The following is a 19,033-nucleotide window of genomic DNA, read 5'->3' as shown; positions in this document are numbered from 1 at the left end:
GCCTAATGGTGCATGTCCGTACTCTGGAAATGCAAAATCCTTCCATAACAGGAAGGCCTTTTCTTATAGCAAAGTCCATGTTTTGGACTTGTTCTGGGTATTGGAGCAACCACTATCCTAAAGACATAAGGAAGGAGATGGAGTACAGGCACAAAGCACCCCGTTGTCTCCCAAGGATCTATTCTTGCTGTAGAAGGTCCAGTTCTAGGGCACTAAGGTGTGAAAGGGCATCGGCCTGCTCATGCAGTCCCCCCATCCCCAGATGGTAAGTGAGCAGGAAATCAAAGCAAGTGACGAGGAGCCTATTGTAATTGGTGGGCATTGGAGCTCTTGGCAGATGCCAAGGTCAGCAGATTTCAAGGGGTCCGTATACCTAAGCAGCTTGTGTTTAGCCCGTTGCAGGTGGTATCTCCGCTCCTGAAAGGAGGCTTTACTGGCCTGCATGTCTCGTTCGGTGACTGCGTACTGCTGTTTGGTTGCAGTCAGTGCACAGGAGAAATAGGTGTCCCTAGGCTTGTTCCATGCATACAGTGGCCTATCTGAAAGATTAGTCCCAATTGCCATGGCCAATGCACCCACGTCAATGACAAACTGTTCCTTTGACCATGGGTGTTGGAGAACAAAAGCCGTGGTGTAGACTTTCTTCATGGCCGTGAAGGTCTCCTGCACTTTTGTTGTCCACCGGAATTGTATATTCTGACATGTTAGAGGAGCTACAATGAAGGAAAATGAATGAATGATACACTTGTAAAAATTGTCTAAGCCCGAGGGCGACTAGTGCTTTCACTGAAGTAAGTTTGGGCCATTCCAACATGGACCATATCCAATGGAAAAACGCAAGGTTAGTCCAGGCAAAGGATTCAAGCAGTAGACCGTGGGCCAACGGTGGTAATCCAAGAGCGTTATCCAGTGGAAACAAGTCTGGTCATTACCAGAAAAGTGCATCCACAAAACCATTGAGCTAACTAGGGTAATCCAAAATGACAAGCCAAAAATGGAAGGCAGGAAGGAGGTTGGGAAGCCAGGATTGAAGAGCTAGAAGCAGTATGGAATGCTGTTTGCACTGAGAAAGCAGTTTGCGGAGCGCAGAGCCCCCGCAACGCAACGTGTTTATTTCCACGGTTACTGCTCATTTAACTTCTGTCGCCAGATTGGTTGCGTGCCCTTGGGCATGAAGACTCCGCTGGTGCTTGGGACACCATGATTTGCAGTTCCCATCACATGCCGGGTCTCCCAAATGCCATGGCAGTCCCCAGTTCCTGCTCCTAAGAAGTGGAGAGTCGCCGATCTTGGAAATTGGGGGTTCCTTAAATGACTATGTAGGGAAAGTAGCAAAAAGAATCTTCCCCCAAAAGTCACCATTTTAAAATATTACTCAGAATCCGGACCTGTTGCAGGATCTTTTGGTAGAGTTTTGACCCACTGGTGTTTATTTAGTTGTTCCCGAGTGCTTCTGAGTTTATCGTTTGCTGCAGCTTTTGCTGGTCCCACGCATGTAATTTTCCTTGCCTTGCAGGGATTGCTTGCATTGGGTAAAGTATACAACATTGAAAGCAGTTTTATGTCCCACTTTATCTGTTCTGTAGGTTTATGTACTTTCATGGTCTTTTTTTTTTTCAAATTTTTTTTCTTTCTTTATATAATGTTACTGTACTCCTGATTAGACCGGGCTAGATTTCTCTCTTCCCTGTATGCAATTGGGGGAGATTCTTGGAAAATATTGCTCTGTTCATCCCTGCTAAATATTGGCTGTACGCCCTTAACAATCCTATTCAGTTGTTAGTGCTGGGTGGTAGGGTAGGTAACTACCAAAGCATTTTGTTAAGTAGCGCTCCTCACTATTATGCTAGGTTGTCTTTGGGTATTTACAAATTCCCTTTCAATTTGTCTGCTGAGCGACCATTTTGCAATAAGGATGTACTGAATGTAGCAAGTTGGTTGTCCATTGTGTTCCTGTTGGAACATATGCTTGGATACCAGAAGGGCTGGGTCTAGTTAATGGAATTTCTTGTGTCCTGGAGGGAAACTTGCCCAGTGCTATATTTGTTTCTAGATGGTTGTTCCTTCTAGCAGACCTAGTTGTTACCAGGAAGTCTATGCTGCTCTTGGAAAATGTCATGGTGAACTTGATGCATTGGTGGAAGCCATTTTATGGATTATGAGCATGTTTTATAGCTTTGCCTTCTCAGTCGAGATGCGATTGGTGTAACTTAGGTGTAAAGATTTTTTTTTTGTAAACATGAAGAGGTCGGCATACTGAGGTGCCATTTGTGCGCCCCATGATTTATTTAGAAAGTCTTCCAATGAAGCAAACCATTTTGTGTGAATGTGGGATCTGTGATGGATGTTAGTGTGTTTATATTGGTATTCACGTTTTGTAGGAATTTTATGGCACTCAGCAATTCCATTTTCATGTGTAATGTTTAAATAAAGTGCAGTGAACGCTAAAGTGGCCCGGGGTGCATCTGGTAGCACATATTTTTTTGATGAAGTGCTGTCTTGTACAAAGCTTTGTGTCCATCACCAGAGGTTTTAAGATTGCTTCAATTTACCCAGATAGGTCTTTGGCTAATGTATTTACTCCAGTTATGATGGCATGTACCGGAAACCCTGGTTTGTGGATCTGTGGGTGCAAATATTAAACACCATTAATGGATTGTTTTGGATCAAATGTTTCCGTTCCTCAGTGCTCCTTGACATGGATTTTATTTGTTCCAGATTGTGTGTGTACTTCAGGGTGGGGTCATCAGTATGTTCCTGGGAACAATATGTGCCAAGTTGTCTGAACTTTCCTTTTATATTTGTATATCAAGGGCCAAAATGGCACCACCTTTGTCAGCTGGTTGTATTCGAATTTCCTTGTTTGGAATATTCTTATTGCCCTTCTTTTGAGGCGTGAGATTTTGTTTAGTCACCTGTTGGTTGAGTGTCAGATCTTGCATGTTTCCTGAGACATTTGATGTATTTCAAGTTTTAAGCTATGGCTACATGGCGGTGTCAAATTCAACTGGTTTTCTTTTGTTCCATCATAATCTGGGCAGCACTTTTGTTCTGCCCATGGAAGTATTCTTTGATGCTCGAGCATTACATGTGGTCTTCAGTTTTCCCACACAGTTGAATAGTGTCTAGTTCCTGGCAGGGGCAGAAGTTCAGTCCTTTGGAGAGTACAGACTGTTTGGCCTGGGTAAGTGCAAACCGGGGGATGTTGATGACGATTCCCAGATAGGCGAGCTCACTGCCAATCAACTAATCAGTTTTGATCCTGTTCTTAATACTATAAAAATACACTTCAGTGTAAAATGGAGGTTTACCATGTTAACAATGTTTTGTCTGTAAGTTGACTGAATGTTCTTAAGCACCATCCCACTCTCCTCCTAAGAATGAAGCCTGGCTTATGTTGCGTTACCATTGTGAGGCGCAAGTTACTAGGTGGATACCCATGCTCCGCACAATTATTTTTTTTAAGCCCTTAGAGGACATTTGGACAATCTCCTGAAGAATTGCCATTTTAAGGAAATACTTAACACCCACATCTTCTAGTTTAGCCTTTCACCCTGCTATTGTGTATAGATCAGTTTGTTTACATTTTAGAATGTGTGCGTTTTAGCAATTACTGTTTAGGTATTTTAACTGAAGCAATTTGCTGTTGATGCATTACATAAAAAGGCTGATATATGTATGTTTTCACTTTTTCAGTCCAACGATAACACTGTTAGAAAAGATGTTATTTTTTGCTGCTGTTCGGGAAATATTTCCCTTTATAGCAACTTTCCCTCCTTTTCTATGGACCCCCAAACCTTTTGCTTTTCATTTTTGAATCTGACATGAACTTTATGCAGTGAAGCCTTCTGCTGCCCTGCACTAGCTCTTGCTCATTGTTATGGTGAAACTGACACTTCCTTTAGGCTGTTGGTACTGAGCAACATTGTTTCTCTTAGGCTTTCGACTTTGTTGCCACTTGTTGATCACATTTTATCATTGTGCAAAGTACCTTGCAGTACTGGGCAAAGGGGCCATTGTGTTTTATGGCCCTAGACAACTTTTAAGGATTTTTGTGTTTGTACATTGTGCCTTGGAACAATCTAGTGGCAGCAGTAGCCTTTTCTTGTGTTTTGTTACTCTTTTTACAGAGTCTTACTGCGTTTGGCCCATGACTGTGGCTAGTGTCCAGCATGGTGTGCCACAAGGTCTTTTGTCCCTTTCATCATTGTGTCCCTTGACCTTCCCCTGGCCTTGCAGGTGCGGGACTTTATTTGGGCATGCAGTTGCCTGCGACAGCTGCCTCTTTTGCGGGTCCCTGCAGGTCATGTGTGTAGGCACCCAGGGAGTGGGCTGGGACTGTCTGGTCCCAATCCACATTATTGGTTCCAGGATGTCTGGTCTGCATGAGGGCCCAAGTGGTCCCTGATTGTACCACTGCTGGCACGCATGCATGGGACATATCTTCTCATTGGCGAACTGTGTGCGAGCACTCACTTGACTTTGATGGAACTAATGCAGGAACCTCTTCATATCCAGAGAGTACAGCAACAGACCCAAACAGATTTGCAGAAGGAACCAAGTATTCTGAAGAGCCGAGCACAACCAAGGACGATCCTGAGATGCACTAAAGAGGTCTGAAATCTGAATCCCGTCGTTGTACTGGTCGAGCCCTGCTTTGCGCTTGATCTCAGAAAACCTGTGAAGGTGCTTTGAATCCTTGGAGTGGCGGGAACGATCACTCTCGAGGCCTCCTAGTAACCCTGCAAGAATGCCTTCTCATAATACAACCTTGGGTGCTGCACAGGAGCGTCGCCGTTTCGACCCCAGACTGAGAAATCCTAGCTTATTGTACAAAGCACCCTTCTGCCAATCTTTGCTGTTACCGTTGGGTGCCCCTGCGTCAATGTGCGGCAGTCCCTGAAGGTGGTTTTCCCACATTCCTTTCTGTGCCCCGAGACCTGCTGCATCAGGGTTTTCTTCTTTGTTGATCTGAATCAAGAGTAACTGCTCCTGTCCCATACCAGACCTGTGTCCACACTCGCAGTGCCTGTGCATCTGCAAGCGAAATTGAAGGCGGGAAATCAAACCTCTTCCGACCACCTCTAGACCTGCCAAGTCTGGACCAAAATAGAGCTAAGGACGGTGAGTAGTGAAGTCACTTACCAGTGGCCCTTTGTTCATCCAAACTCATGCTTTGAAGGCTATTTTGGCGTTCCTTTTGGCTTGGGTCGTATCCGCTCTTTCTAGCCCTCCAAAAGTCAGGAACAGCTTTGTTCACCGTAGCAGGACCTCACCTAACATTTGTCACCTGTTTCACTCCTTGAGAATTCTTCCCCTAACTTTCCTGCATCTTAAGAAGTACTTTGAACTTTTTACGCATGACCAGGTGCTTTTACACACGCATCGAATATTGAGCACAATGCTCCATTCATTTTTGGGCTGGATTTATAAAGTTAGGATTTATAAAGAGCCACAGATGACTACAACATGGGAACTGGATTACGATAGTTTCCATCGAATACAAAATTAAAAAAAATAAAATCTTCACATGCTCCGGGTCCGGATGGGATCACTAACCAAGATCTGAAAAGGAACAGACACCTGGGCCCCATTAATCATGGACATCTTCGATACATGGATCAGTTCGAAAAGCCTACCACCTTCCTGGACATCAGCCAATGTAGTCCCCATCTATAAGAAAAACGAAGAAACGGATCCTGAAAACTATCGCCCCATTGCACTCCTACATGTGCTCGGCAAGTTATTCGGATCCTTCCTGTTGGATAGCTTCTTACCTTGGGCAACATCCTCGGAATGTCGAGACCCTTTGCAGTCAGGTTTCGTCAAAAACTCAGGGACACTAGCAAACATCTTTGCACTAAGTGCCACGAAGGCTAAAATCCTGGACGGGGGATCGAGAATATTCCTGGCATTTGTGGACTTAAGCCAAGCATTTGACAGAGTAAACGGAGACACTCTGGTACAAACTGACAACATGGAACTGTCCAAACACAATTCTAGCCCCAATCAAAAGTCTTTACTCAGAAACCACTATGCGAGTGCGGATCAGTGGCACGGGCCAGCTATAGAAAGAAATCAAAACTGCAAGAGGAGTCAAGCAAGGTTGCCCATTGGCTCCCTCACTGTACAACGCCTACACGGGCGACATTGGGCACCATGAGACCAACTTAAGGATTTTCCCTCCGCCTAGGAAATGACAAAATAAGTCGCCTATTGTATGCAGACGATATAATACTCTCAACCACACGGTAATAGGTCTCCTCCAATATCAACTAGATAGGCTACAGGAATACGTAAAGGAAAACGATCTGGAAAATATCAAAAAAACGAAAATCTTAATCTTGGAAAAACATCACAAACCAAAGGAAAGAGCAAGATGGTCAATTGCAGGACAAAAGGTGGAGAAAGTCACTTCTTTTACATACTTAGGAGTAACCATCAACTGCAGCAGACCAGAAACCCAAATGCAGGAAGCACTTTGGCCGAAAACAAAACTGACGGCACAAAGTGGACAGAAAATATGGCCGGTTCTCGATACAAGCGACAATCAACTTTTACATGTCGAAAGCAATTCCAGCCATTATATACGGCACAGAAGCGATGCCTGATACAGTCTGGTCAAGATTGGAAGGTTTCCTTTGGAAAAGAACATTAAATCTACTGCAATCAACACCAATCACGTCAAGAAGAGAACTTACGCTGGTCTCCCTGAAAGCGACAGTCGCACTAAATGGCTTGATCCTGTACCAGAAAATCAAAATCTCTAACTTCAAAACTTTCAAACTAATCGGAGCGAGGAAATGGAAAATAAACGAAACAAGATGCTGACGGCATGGTTTAAGAAAAATAAGGACCTCCTTACCGAAATGGGAAGCTCAGAAAGTGAACTAGAAGAAAATTCGAACAAGACTAAAAATCTGGGGCTGGATCCAAACCTTAGAGGGCGCAGCGAAAAACAAACTCGCCCAACATCTTCTTCCGAACTCACAAAAAGTCAAGGAGACAAATGACTACTTGAAAACATTTCCGGATAAAGGAACACTAACAACTTTCCTGAGAATCCGTTTAAATCTCTTGAAAACCAACAAGATACTGGCAATCCGAGGAAGATCAACTAACAACAAATGTCGGTTCTGTAAAGGCGAGGAAAACGTGGAAACTCTAAGACATCTACTTTTAACATGCAAAGGAACAACACAAAATAGAGAAACCGACATGGGCCACTTGTTCAAAAATGTATTGATTTTAGAAGAGCGACACTGGTGGGACCACTTGATGTGGGGCAAAACAACAAAAGGGGGCATTGCAGTGGTAAACTTTCAATAGTCTACATCTTGATACATTGATCGCAAACTCACAGGAATAAGAGCAAACCTGAAATACAAGGATCACGATCAATGAGGCTTTAAAGATAAGCTAGGTCAGATACTTAAAGATGACACAAATCGTGTAAAAACTGCAATGAACAGTTAAACCAAGAATTAAAAATAAAGAAAATAAAAAAATGGAGTTAGTGTTGCCATCTCTGTAATTTGTTTGTGCTTGAAGTTATTCACTTCGCTCTTTTCCTTTGCAGATATTGGTGGAGTTCTTACATTTCTCGCACTGACTTCAGTGATTGTATATATGTTGCATGGTGTTGCTTATGTGGCATTCTACGATTTCATTTCATGATGTTATTGGGCCTATAATAAAAATGATCATTTTAGTATAGTGTCTAGTTGCAATTCTTGGTGTTTCACTTTGTGTGCTCATTAGAGACCTTATCACGCTAACCCCTCCTGAGACTTGTTTGACTGCTCTCCAAGCTAACGTGAATTGGCCGGGCTATCTCTCAGAAGTGTTCCCCTGTCCCACTAACAAGGGTGGCCTCCTAAACAATTGCCCACCAGGCCAGAGTTTAGAAATCCGTTTTAACAGCTGCTTTCCTACTATAGACGTCTACGGGACCCCATTTGTTTGTTTTTGCCTTGTTTTGAATCTGAACATGACTTTTTGGAGGCAAGTAAAGTAGTCTGCTTTACTTTCCTTGCTTTTTTGGCTGTTATGGGGATTAGGTCAGGACGGATCTGTGTGAAATTACCAAGTTGAAAAGTCCAACCACCAAAAGTCTGTTTTTTTTTTTTTGTTTTTTTATTTCTCAATTTATTTTCTGCACATACATATGTGGGGGGACCCCCACAACTCCCCACCTTACACGTATACATTTTTATTAAATTTACCCTTCGACATATACATATGCGAATAAATGGGGGTCAGACTTTTGGTGGTAGGACTTTTCTACTTGGGTAATTTCGTCCTAACCCCGTAGGACTATGACAGGCTTTGCAAAATCCCCTCGGCTGCTTGCATCGGCGGGTACTTTTTAGGCAGGTCGTGTATCATTTCTGTTCTACTCTGGTGGCGAGTCGCTTCAGGAAATCTTTGTAGTAAAGATCCTGCACAGTCCATGAAGCCTTTAGGTGATAGCAGTACGCCCAGTATTTATATGTCGTAGCATCTTTCAGCAGCGTTATAAGGTTTGCATATTTGTTTCTCAGACAATAGTTTTCTCCCATGTCAGAGGTCCGCATTAAGAGTTTAAATCGGGGGGTGCCGCCGCCTCGTATGGATGAATGATGCACACAATTCTTTGACAGTTTTGCATGTTTTACACCAGTTTATACTGTTTGCTGACTGTCATTTTAGTCTGGCATTTTTGGGTGAAGTATTTTCTGTGCACCTGTTTGCTCCATGCTTGAACCCACATGTGGTGCAATTTAAAACTGACTCCATGTCTGTAACTTATTACAGTCACCATTGGCCGCTTGTTTTTCATTAATATCTATATTGTGCATGCTACTCAAGTTGTGTGAAGTTGTATATCGTGTATGACACTAATACTCAACCTGTTTGCACTTATAGCATTACTAGAACTTAAAAAGAGGGGTCACTGGCACACAGCACGCATTGCTCAGGAGGCTGTTACTGCAGCCCCCCTCAGGCTGCACCTGTTTGATTGTATTTGAGGATAGGCATTTATTATCTTCACTACAACGCTACCAACTAGACATTGCAACAAGGAACGATGCATTGGTACACCCAGTGCTCTAGATAAGATTTGGAAGTGGGAGTTTGTTACGCTGTATTTTTTAAAGATGGGAGTAAACTGATTTTTTTAGGGAGTAAAAATGTAATTCCAATTCCCAATGAGAGTATTTATTTAAGCAAGTAAAAACTGAAAAATGGAAATGTGTTGGTAATATATTTGCACATAGTTATTCATGCACATTAAAAGATGCATGTTTTATGTATTCCAATCGGGCAGTTAAAATAGTTTTCTTCCTGCACTTCTGGTCCAAACATATCCATGGAGCAGTGAGGGTGAAAGCAGGGGTGCAAGATTCTACATTTTATATTCCTGTTTTTTGTTGGAGTATTTTTACTCTATTTTTGGGAGCATTTGCCAATTTTTAGTGAGGAAAAGAGACTGATAGACACCTTATCTGTAAGGCTGCGTACATCCTATATCCTCAGAAGCTAAAACCGGAGCCATCAGTCATCCTTGGTAACCAGCTATAGAACCTCCACTTACTGTTGGGGGACTACCAATCCCATCAAAGCTATTTGACCTCTCATTCGGGTATTGCTGCTGAGTGATTTCGCAGAGCTCCTTTCACAACAACAATCACTATAATTGTATTAATCGTCTAACTTTGAAACTGATGTCTTTGGGGCCCAAGGCCCCAAACCATCTTCTGTTTGGTCGCCTTAAGTGTTAGGGGAACTGTTTTGTAGTTACTTGTCTTTAGTGAATTACATGCATCTGAGTACGTACCTATGTTTCTCTGGTTATTGAATCATATGCTTGCTTCTCCCAATGGCGAATGTATGTTTCTGTTTTGTATTAAGTGTCAGTATTTGACTAGCGCTCTTACTTGCTTAGTGCATATTGTAAAGTCCTAATCGTGTATAGTTTTGTACTTACCTGTCTAACTTCAATTATATGTGTTCTTCTGTGTGGAGTCATGTTAGCCATAGAACACTCTCACAGCCCACCTGATACTAAGCCTTGCCACTCGGCAAGCTTGCCTTGATTGGGTTTGGCTAAAATATGTCTCCTTATTCACCATATTATGGTGACCTCACCCCAGCATTGATTTTGGAAATGCATCTTAACAAACACCAAGTTTAACCTATATGCTTTGCTTTTGTAAAACTGTGAATTACAGGCTGCTCGGTTTTAAATCTGTCCTTGGACCCATATCTTGCTCACCTCTACTCTGGTTTCCATTTGGTCATTAGTTGAAGGCTCCTATCATAAAATAACTGCATTGCACAACTTTATCTTATGTTTTTATTTTTTTTTACATTCCCCTTTGCTGCCATTATTTTTAACATTTACTTTGAATTTAGCACCTACCAGAACAGGGCATTCAAGCCTTCACAACAGAATAATTTTCTTGGGGTGGTCTTGAACAAAATAAATGCATCCAGCTTGTTTTGGTGTATTGCAATATCATCCTCGATCTCATGCTAAATGCATCCCAACGGCTACTTCTCGGAGCAAGCCTCAAACAACTTTGGAGCTAGTCGTCAAAGGGTGTGCCGTCATTAAAGACAATGTTTTGGTGGGAAAAACAATTGTTTTCTTTCGGTTCTTTTTAGAGTATTCATTGCAAAGTAAAATCAATTTTAAAAGCTACAATTGTTCTCCTGTTTTTATGTAGATACAAAATGGACCCTCCTCTGTGATAGTCTCTAGGAAGCGACCTTCAGAAGGAAATTACGAGAAAGAAAAAGATTTGTGTATAAAATATTTTGACCAGTGGTCTGAATCGGATCAAGTTGAATTTGTGGAGCATCTTATTTCCCGAATGTGCCACTATCAGCATGGACTTATAAATTCTTATTTGAAACCTATGTTGCAGCGGGATTTCATAACTGCTTTACCAGGTATGTATTACAATGCAACTGAATATCTTGTGTGAGTGAAAGCACTTTATTTACTGTTTTCCTTAGCTGTTGCTTTGTTTAAACACTCCTGTCTGCTTGGCTTATCTATTTTGCAGCATTTTACTTCTGTGAATAACCAATTTCCCTGTCGCAGGAGGGTTGCATGGCCTTTTATACTATTAGCTCAATTTACAGTGTCTGTTTCGAGTACAGCGTATTCTACCATATCAACATGTGGCAAAGAAAATCTTAAATTTATAAGCATTCATGCTGTTTGTATCAAAACATGTGGGAGCTCCTTATCACTGTTCCTTTTAATAGGTGAGTGACACATTAAGTTTTATTGCATTTCTCAGAGGAATTGGATTCTGTACAAAACAGTCAATAGAATTAAATTTTAGAAGTAGATTTCTTTTTTTTTTTTTATCTTGCCTTATCCTACAGGGCGTTGATGCTGAAGTTATAAATACCCATTCTGCAGATTGGTTTACAGGTTGGTATTTTTGAAATTACTGACTTCCCCTTTTATCTTTAAACAAACCTCTAAAAAGAGAAAAATACTTTACCAATTCCTCCATGCAGCCCATAATCTACAGGTAAGTAGATGGAATAACCAATTTTCATTATGGTTTCACCCAATGGGGATTGTGAGTTGCTGCGTGTAAAACATAGCAAGAAGTCTTTTGCCACTGAAAGTTCAAAATTCAATCTCTAGCTATGAATATGTTATGGGATGAAATGAGTACATATATGGATTTCTTTTCAACAAATTGTGTCCTTCTGAGGTCAAATGTGGTGTGGATTCTGGGAATAACCTACTGGGAGGGCTACAATTTCACAAAAAGGAAAAGCAACCCCAATGCCTTGTCTTCAGCTCCAGGGAAGTGTATTTGATCCGCCCTAGATAAGGCCTGTGAATGACTGGAATTTCTGCTGAGCATTACGATCACCCCTTCATATAGTGCTATTCGATTGTTCAACTTCTTTTGTCTGTTCAAGTTGTGGTACAAGTGGCAAAGGTTGGGAGACAGAAGATGCTTTTGAATCTTGTTGGCCCTTGCCTGTTAGAGCCCTTTTTTTCATGAGGTTGATTTTGATTGCTTTTTGCCTTTTACTCTGAGTAGTTGAGGGTGGGGGTCTTTGATCCATTTTCCTTAATCATTCTTTTTGTGGTTGCACTAGATAACAGATTGCTATACGGGCAGGTGTGACTATGGAGTAAGGTTGCAGAAAGCTTCATATAGAACACAAAGGGTGGCCTTTCATAACATTGAACGCTTTGTTGAAGTGTCCCTACCATTTAAGGACCTCTGCCAAATAGTCCTCGAATGTCCTCAATGTAACCCTAGCCCAGATAACCTGGGTGAGAGGGGTACAAAGGGCCTCCCGATGGTAATTTCAGGTTTGTATCCTAGCTTTGTAGACCTGCAGCGAGGGCCGTACCAGGTGTAATGGGCCCTGAAGACCGAGTTAATGAGGTATGAGGGACCATAGCGCCCGGTACGGCCCTTGCTGCAGGTCTATAAAGCTATTGGGACACCCTCAATGTTTGTTTAAAGTTGAATTAATGAGATGTGTTTTAATTGACGTACAAAGAATTGCATAATGGTAAATGTTGCAGACATCTTTTGTACTTCAATTAAACGGGTCTAATTTTTTATAGGGTGGTGGAAGGAGTATCATAATAAACAAAAATCAGGTGTGGGTATGGTATGCCTGCCCAGTGTTTTAATTAAGGTAATTTCAGGTGTTTTCTTCTCCCCCTACACAAACATACCTTTCCAATTATAGCACACTTACACCGTAGCAAAATATTAGCAAGGCCACTCTGCATATAAATTGTGTGCTATCAACTTAGTATGTCTGGTTCCCCATTGTCTTTCCCATACTACTCTGCACCACACATCCAACCAACGTGAGGAGGTGAGAGCAAGGTTCCCCTTGTTTCAATTGCAGCGAAAAATGAAACGTGGCACTTTTCATAACCAATATAAATGCAGCTTTCCTTTATCGGCTGTTGTACATTTGATGAAACGCTTTCCATATGAGTGAAAGCGTTTCTTCCAGCTTCCAATGAGTGGGTGGGCCTGTGTTGCACACGTTGGTCTTGCAACGTGTAATTCGGAACGGAAGGTTAACTCTTTGCGTTCCAAACCTGCATGCCAACCAACATGTCCACTTTGCAGGCTTCCACGCCCGCCGCCAGCCCACGGGATCAGGTGAGTGATTACAGCCCGCAGTTCGGGTTTCAATTAATCTGTGGGCTATAACAGTTCGTATAGCCCGCAAATTGACCAATCAGGATTGCAAAACACCTGCTAGGGTGTTCTAATGATCATTATTGCTCTGTCTCCGTCCACCAGTCACACCCCTCATTGTTGAAGGTTGCCTGCATTGCTCGCACTTCCCTTTGGTGTTCTCCAACATCCTTTTCGACTACTCTGAATCATTGCCCCCAACTCCATATAAATGCACTCCTCCTCTGTCACCTCCACCGTCTTCCTGAGCACATTCCTACACATTTGCCAGTGTCACCTCCACTCTTCTGCACTCCTTCTGCTGCCTAAGCTCTCCCACAAACCACTTCACTCCTGTTACTTCTCACAACCTCCTTACTCTATACTGCCCCTCTGGCTACTTCGCTTGCTTCACCACAAGCGTCTTATGCCACCGACTCTTTCCAAAGTTCCTTCTTCGGTTAAATCATCTAACCGATTTGGTGGAGGGACCTTTTTTCACATGCTCCATCATGAAGATGCCGCGTCTTTCTGAACTTCGGGAGGATATTTTTATATAGGTCGGTTTCCATCTTGACTAACATTCTAGGGGTCTCTCTGGTTGCTGTGCTGCAGCTGCTTCTCCTCCCTTTGCACCGTCCCATACCTCCCAAACCCCTGCCTGTTGCCTGAAAGGTCTAGTTGCTCCACCTTCCTGCTCCCCAGAGTGCGTTTTGGTGGTCTTCTGTACACAACAGGTAAGTGAAGGTGCTGAATCGTTCTTTTTTAAGTGTTGGAAGGTTACGAAACAGCTTCAGGCTTGTGGTTTGATTGGTCACCCCTGGTTTTCAATGAAATATGTAGGAGGGAGAGAGACTGCCTATTGCCACATTAAGCATGCAGTTGTAATTGAGATTTGAGATCTCCCCCTTCCAGGTCTCCTAGTCCTCCGTGGTAGGATAAAGTGAAGCTCTGCATCGGTGAGGGCACTGCTTCTGCTCCTCTGCTTTTTAAAACGAGGAGTGAATTACCCCTGAATGGCCTCCTGGAAGGGGGTGGGGTGGATGGTGTTGGGAAACAATTGAATTCGGATGGTAGCCATCTTGGAGTAGAAGACTGTGACAGACTATAACAGAGGAACCATACAAAGAGGTTGATGGTACCTGTCATTTCTACAGTGCTTCATTGGTTTGGTCTTTGTACTCGGTTTGCTGCTTTCACACCTTACCTGCAGCTGGTAAACTTAAATTAGTTTGGAGTGTGCGCTGATGACAAGGAAGCAGTCTGGGAGACACGGATACCGGATTTAGGAGACCTGAAGTGGGTCCACAGTTTGCAGTTTACTTGTGATACAAATCGAATGTGAGTCCTGTGAACGGCATACAGCCGATTACATCTCAGCGAAGGGACATGAGGTTTGGCCTGGAGAAGTGTCGGCTAACTGGCTGTTCAGACTTGAGGTGCAGGGGTAAGGAGTTAACTTATGCTTAGAAAGAATCAGCATAATAAGTAAAATACTCCTCCCTCACCAGCCACTGGTATGTGAACTGTATAAACTGTGTGAACTCAGTTTCAGACATTGAACCCATCATTAATTAGCTAGAAAACGAACGTTTTCATCTCAAATGTCATCACGGAAAATACAGCAGAGCGCATGTAACATTTATAACTTGCGGAGCGCTCACTCATGATTTACGGGCCCCTGTGCTAGATAATAGCAGATGGAAGGAAGTCACAATACCAAATTGATGGGAACGGTCAATCAATCATCTACTATGACGACCAATTCACCTTCAATCAATGCCAAAGCTCAAGCTAAGTCATATGCACTATACTTAAATCCAAAAGAGGTGAGGCAGACCCCCTCTGCTGTGAGCTCGCCACAAACCGCATGGGCAAATACATATGTACCAGCAATACATATGAAGATAAAAAATGCCTGCTTTCGCAACAAACAGTGGAGCATAGGTGACACCGACAGCTTTGAAATTCAGGAAGCTGTAACACTCCCTGCAGCAAGGCAACTAGAAATTGAAAACACTGCTGCTGCTGATGGCTCACTAAAGAGAGCAGAGCAAATCCAACTGCCCTTGTTCATACAAGGAACTATGGTTGGTGCAGAAGTGCACGCTACAAAAGCACCACTCAAAATGAATGATCACCAACATGTGGAAGAAAAGTCTGAAGTTGAAAAAACAGATGAACACTTGTTCACAGATAAAACCCCATCAGTGCTCAATTTTGTTTTAACGTCATTGGTTAACGTTTTTGACCAAATAAAGCCAAAGTCCAATCCAATTCAGGTGCTCTGTTCCAAGTATCCAAAGAAATGCAAAGTTATTAATTTGAAATGGTTTTAAGAACAACAATTAATACCAATCTGCCAGACAAAATAAAAGACTTAAAGACTGAAATACGTTTGCAGAACTTGAAAACGGGCAAGCTGTAAGAAAAAATGCTGGAGCCTTTTGCAGAAATGGAACTTTTAAGACTTGGAGGATGCTCCCAAACAAATGCTGTTAAAGCTCCGACTTGCACTAATGAAATTCCACCCAATACTCAATCACAAGCAATTGTTGTAGACTCCTTTGAAGATGCACCGCTTTCTGAATCAGTGTTGGAGGAATTAATGTGCCTGACTAACCTAGTGGAAATCTTAGAAGACCATTCTGACCAAATAACAGCAGTTGCAGAAAATGCAAGACAGAAGAGGTTGGCATCTAAACAAACTGCAAAGACATGAAATGGAAAGAAACAAAGGAAGAAATGGAGAAGAAATCCGATGAGCCGGTGTTTAAGCCCCAATAAGGAAAAGCCAAAATCAAAAAATCTGAAATGTAACATTCTGTCAACTTCATTTATACACTCATTAAATATCATAGATGAAGATGACATTGTACCAGTGATGACATTTAAAAAAAAAAAAAAAAAAACAGACGAAAGACCCAAAATGATGCAGTAAAAACCACCTGTCCAAGCAAAAATAAAATGCATTCCAAGAATGAGGTGCAAGATGAATCCATGAATCACAGAGCGAAGATCTCAACTGGCTGTCAGACAACGCCAACTGAAAAGAAACTGATGCTTGAACCCATATTTTACAATTGTAAAAAATACCTAGACAAGGATAATCTCTGAAACAACTTCAGTTGAAACTGTTTCAAATGGAAACATCATAGCACCCAAGGAAGTAGTCGCAAACAAATGGAGACAGGAAAACAAAAGCCTGAGCTTTTCTGCTCCCCCCAAAAATTTGATCCAATATTTCTGCAATGTAAAGGCCCAGTAAATCGGAGAGAAGTATCAGCGAACAACTTGCTAATAGCAGAAGCACAAAGCAAAATAGCAGTGATAATTGACTCTTTGACACCAATATTGTCAAATCATATGGCAATGAATCCAGCAATGGTGTAAATATCAAGGAACAGCTCCCCTGAATTTCACAAAGCAAGATAGCCGTGGTCGAGACTTTAAATCTCTCAAGAGGAGCAATATATTGATGCTCCCCAAGAAAATTCCAGATGTTTATTCTCGTCAGATGAAATTGAATGGGTGCGCTTCCCAGAACCAAAATGTACTTTCGAATGGATTGTGTCCTCCCAACGTATTCCACATCTTTGACATGTAATGTCCACAGCTGGGCACTTTGGAAACTTTTTTCGGCAGGGGGCGTCCTGCGTTGATGACGTTGGGTCGATGTCCCTAGAAGGCCTTCGTCGAGGGCGACGTCACCGGATCTGATAAATGGGACGCACGGCACCCGTAGCCACAGTTCTGTTTTTTCCGCAAATGTGTTTGCTTCGAGAACACGGCGCGCCTTGTGCGTTTCATCGTAGAGATGTCGTCTTCAACCCCTCCGACTCCGGCTTCAAGACTTGCCGGGACTGCAAGTTAAAAATGTCGATCACCGACCTGCATCGCATTTGTTTGTGGTGTTTGGGGCGAGAGTCACAACACCAACAACTGTTCAAAATGCCAGTCGCTGATTGCAAAGGCCTTGCAGGAGCGTAAGGGGAAGCTTCAGGTGGGTAGGGGTTCTAAACCCAGTAAGTCTCGCAAATCGAAATCCAAAGGGGTGTCCATCGATGACTCGAAGGGCGACTCGCCGCATCAGTAAGAGGCCCGGGGTTCTCGGTCCTGGAGTGTTTCCCGCCATTCTTTTTCCTTGTCGCGGCATTCTCGGAAGCGCAGTCACCGGTCGCCTTCCCTGTCCTCGGAGGATGGAACCGCAAGGAAAGTGGCATGCCCGACGAAGTCCTCGACTCTGGAGGAATGGGCTGCCTTTAAGGAGCAGATGGTGGCAATTTTTCAATCGCAGGGCACGGTTCCGGTCATGCCTTCTGATGAAGCCGGCAAGGAATGGTATTGTACTGTGGCTCGCACGCCTCCGGGCTCGGGTCCTCAACGTGACTCACATCAGGAACCTTCGAGGTCCCCTTCGGATAAGGCTTTGGATAGTCACAAGAGACGTGCTTCCAGGTCTCGGTCCTCGTCCCCAGCGAGACCGCTGCAACCTGCTAAGGGCTCGAAGCCTGCGTCAACTCGGTCAGCGCCGTGTACGTCCGACTCGGACGTCGAGGCTTTGCCGCCTTATCAGCCGTCAGTACCATTGTCAACACCGAAACCTTCGGCGCTCTTGGCGCCGCAGCCTTCGACACCTTAGGGGATTTTTGCCCAAAATGTACCGTTGGAGTTCCCTGATCTGGTGGATCCTCCAAGAAAGGATACTGCTTAGTCTGTGTGGCCAGTGGTGGACTCCAGGCCCTCTTCTGTCCCCAGGCCAGGTTTTCACCTCTCTGGATGACCTATATGAGGAGGAAATAGATCTGACTTTGAGGACCCTGTTGAGCATGATGTGGCTCCTGTGTTTTCTGGAGACAGTCAATTGGAGGAGTTAAGGCAAACCCTCCATGATGCCAGTGGGTTGGACACTTCTCCGGAAGAGGAATTTGGCAGGCCTGAGCCTGGGGCTCATGCTGAGTCGTCATACAGGCGGCTCATGGCTAGGGTCCCGAAGTATCGTGGCTGGTCCAGTCCTCATGAAGATTTTGTACAAGATGATCTTACGGACGTCTTAGACCAAGGTCCGTCCTCTGACCTAGTGTTACGTTTTCATCTCACTTTACAGAAAAGGGTGGCGGGTCACCGGAATCTCTTCCTCTGTTAACAAATCATTGACAAAGAAGTACCGCCTTCCGTTAGCGACCCCAGCTACTTATCCACTCACCCCACTCCTGAGAGTTTGGGGGTTCAGGCGGCATACCCTACCATTCCTACTGATAGGGACGACAAACAGTTTGATGGTTGGGCTCGCAAGGTATTTTCTGTGGGAGTATGGTATTGAAATTCACCAACTCCACTTGTGCATTAGCAAGGGTTTTACACACTGTGGTACTGTTTCTTTAGCGGCTGAGCATATTCTCGAGGGTGAAGAAAGGGGGATGGGTTCCTTGCTCTCGTGCAAGATGGCAAGGATGCCATGTGCGAATCCCTTCAGTCTGGTTTGGATACGGCCGATAGTGTTAGCTGGTCCATGGCTGCAAGCACAGTTATACAGAGGTTTGCGTGGTTGTGGAAGTCTTGTTTTGCCCCTGATGTGCAAGCCCGTCTTTTGAATATGCCCTTTGATGGCACACATTTGTTTGGCAAAAAGGCTGACGAGAGCCTTGAGAGGTTGCAGACCTCGAAAGCTGCAGTGAAATCTTTGAGCGCAGCTGTGCGTCAACCTCTGCTTTTTCATTCTAGGGGATAGCAGTGGATGGGAGGTTCTTTTCGTTACTACGCCTCCTTTGGTAGAACGAGAGGGGCCGGTGGTCGGGGAAATAAAGGTGCCAATAGCATCTCAGGCAGCTGCCTCTTTGCCTTCAGGCACTGCTGCA

The 19,033-nt window shown here is 43.6% G+C and overlaps 1 protein-coding gene across 3 annotated transcripts in view; it reads left to right on the top strand.

The window, feature by feature from the left end:
* FBXW11 (F-box and WD repeat domain containing 11) overlaps window positions 1–19,033 on the top strand; it is a 1,385,831-nt gene that overhangs the window by 439,381 nt on the left and 927,417 nt on the right. For all 3 annotated transcript variants that reach the window (XM_069654341.1, XM_069654340.1, XM_069654339.1), the window contains one exon: window positions 10,713–10,938. In XM_069654341.1, the coding sequence (XP_069510442.1) occupies window positions 10,713–10,938 (226 nt within the window). The remainder of the gene's footprint in view (window positions 1–10,712; window positions 10,939–19,033) is intronic.

This window comes from Ambystoma mexicanum, chromosome 3q (assembly GCF_040938575.1).
Source record: "Ambystoma mexicanum isolate Mex_15411 chromosome 3q, UKY_AmexF1_1, whole genome shotgun sequence".
Classification (NCBI taxonomy): domain Eukaryota; kingdom Metazoa; phylum Chordata; class Amphibia; order Caudata; family Ambystomatidae; genus Ambystoma; species Ambystoma mexicanum.
The sequence above is the reverse complement of the archived record's forward strand: the minus strand, read 5'-3'. Positions and strand labels throughout refer to the sequence as shown.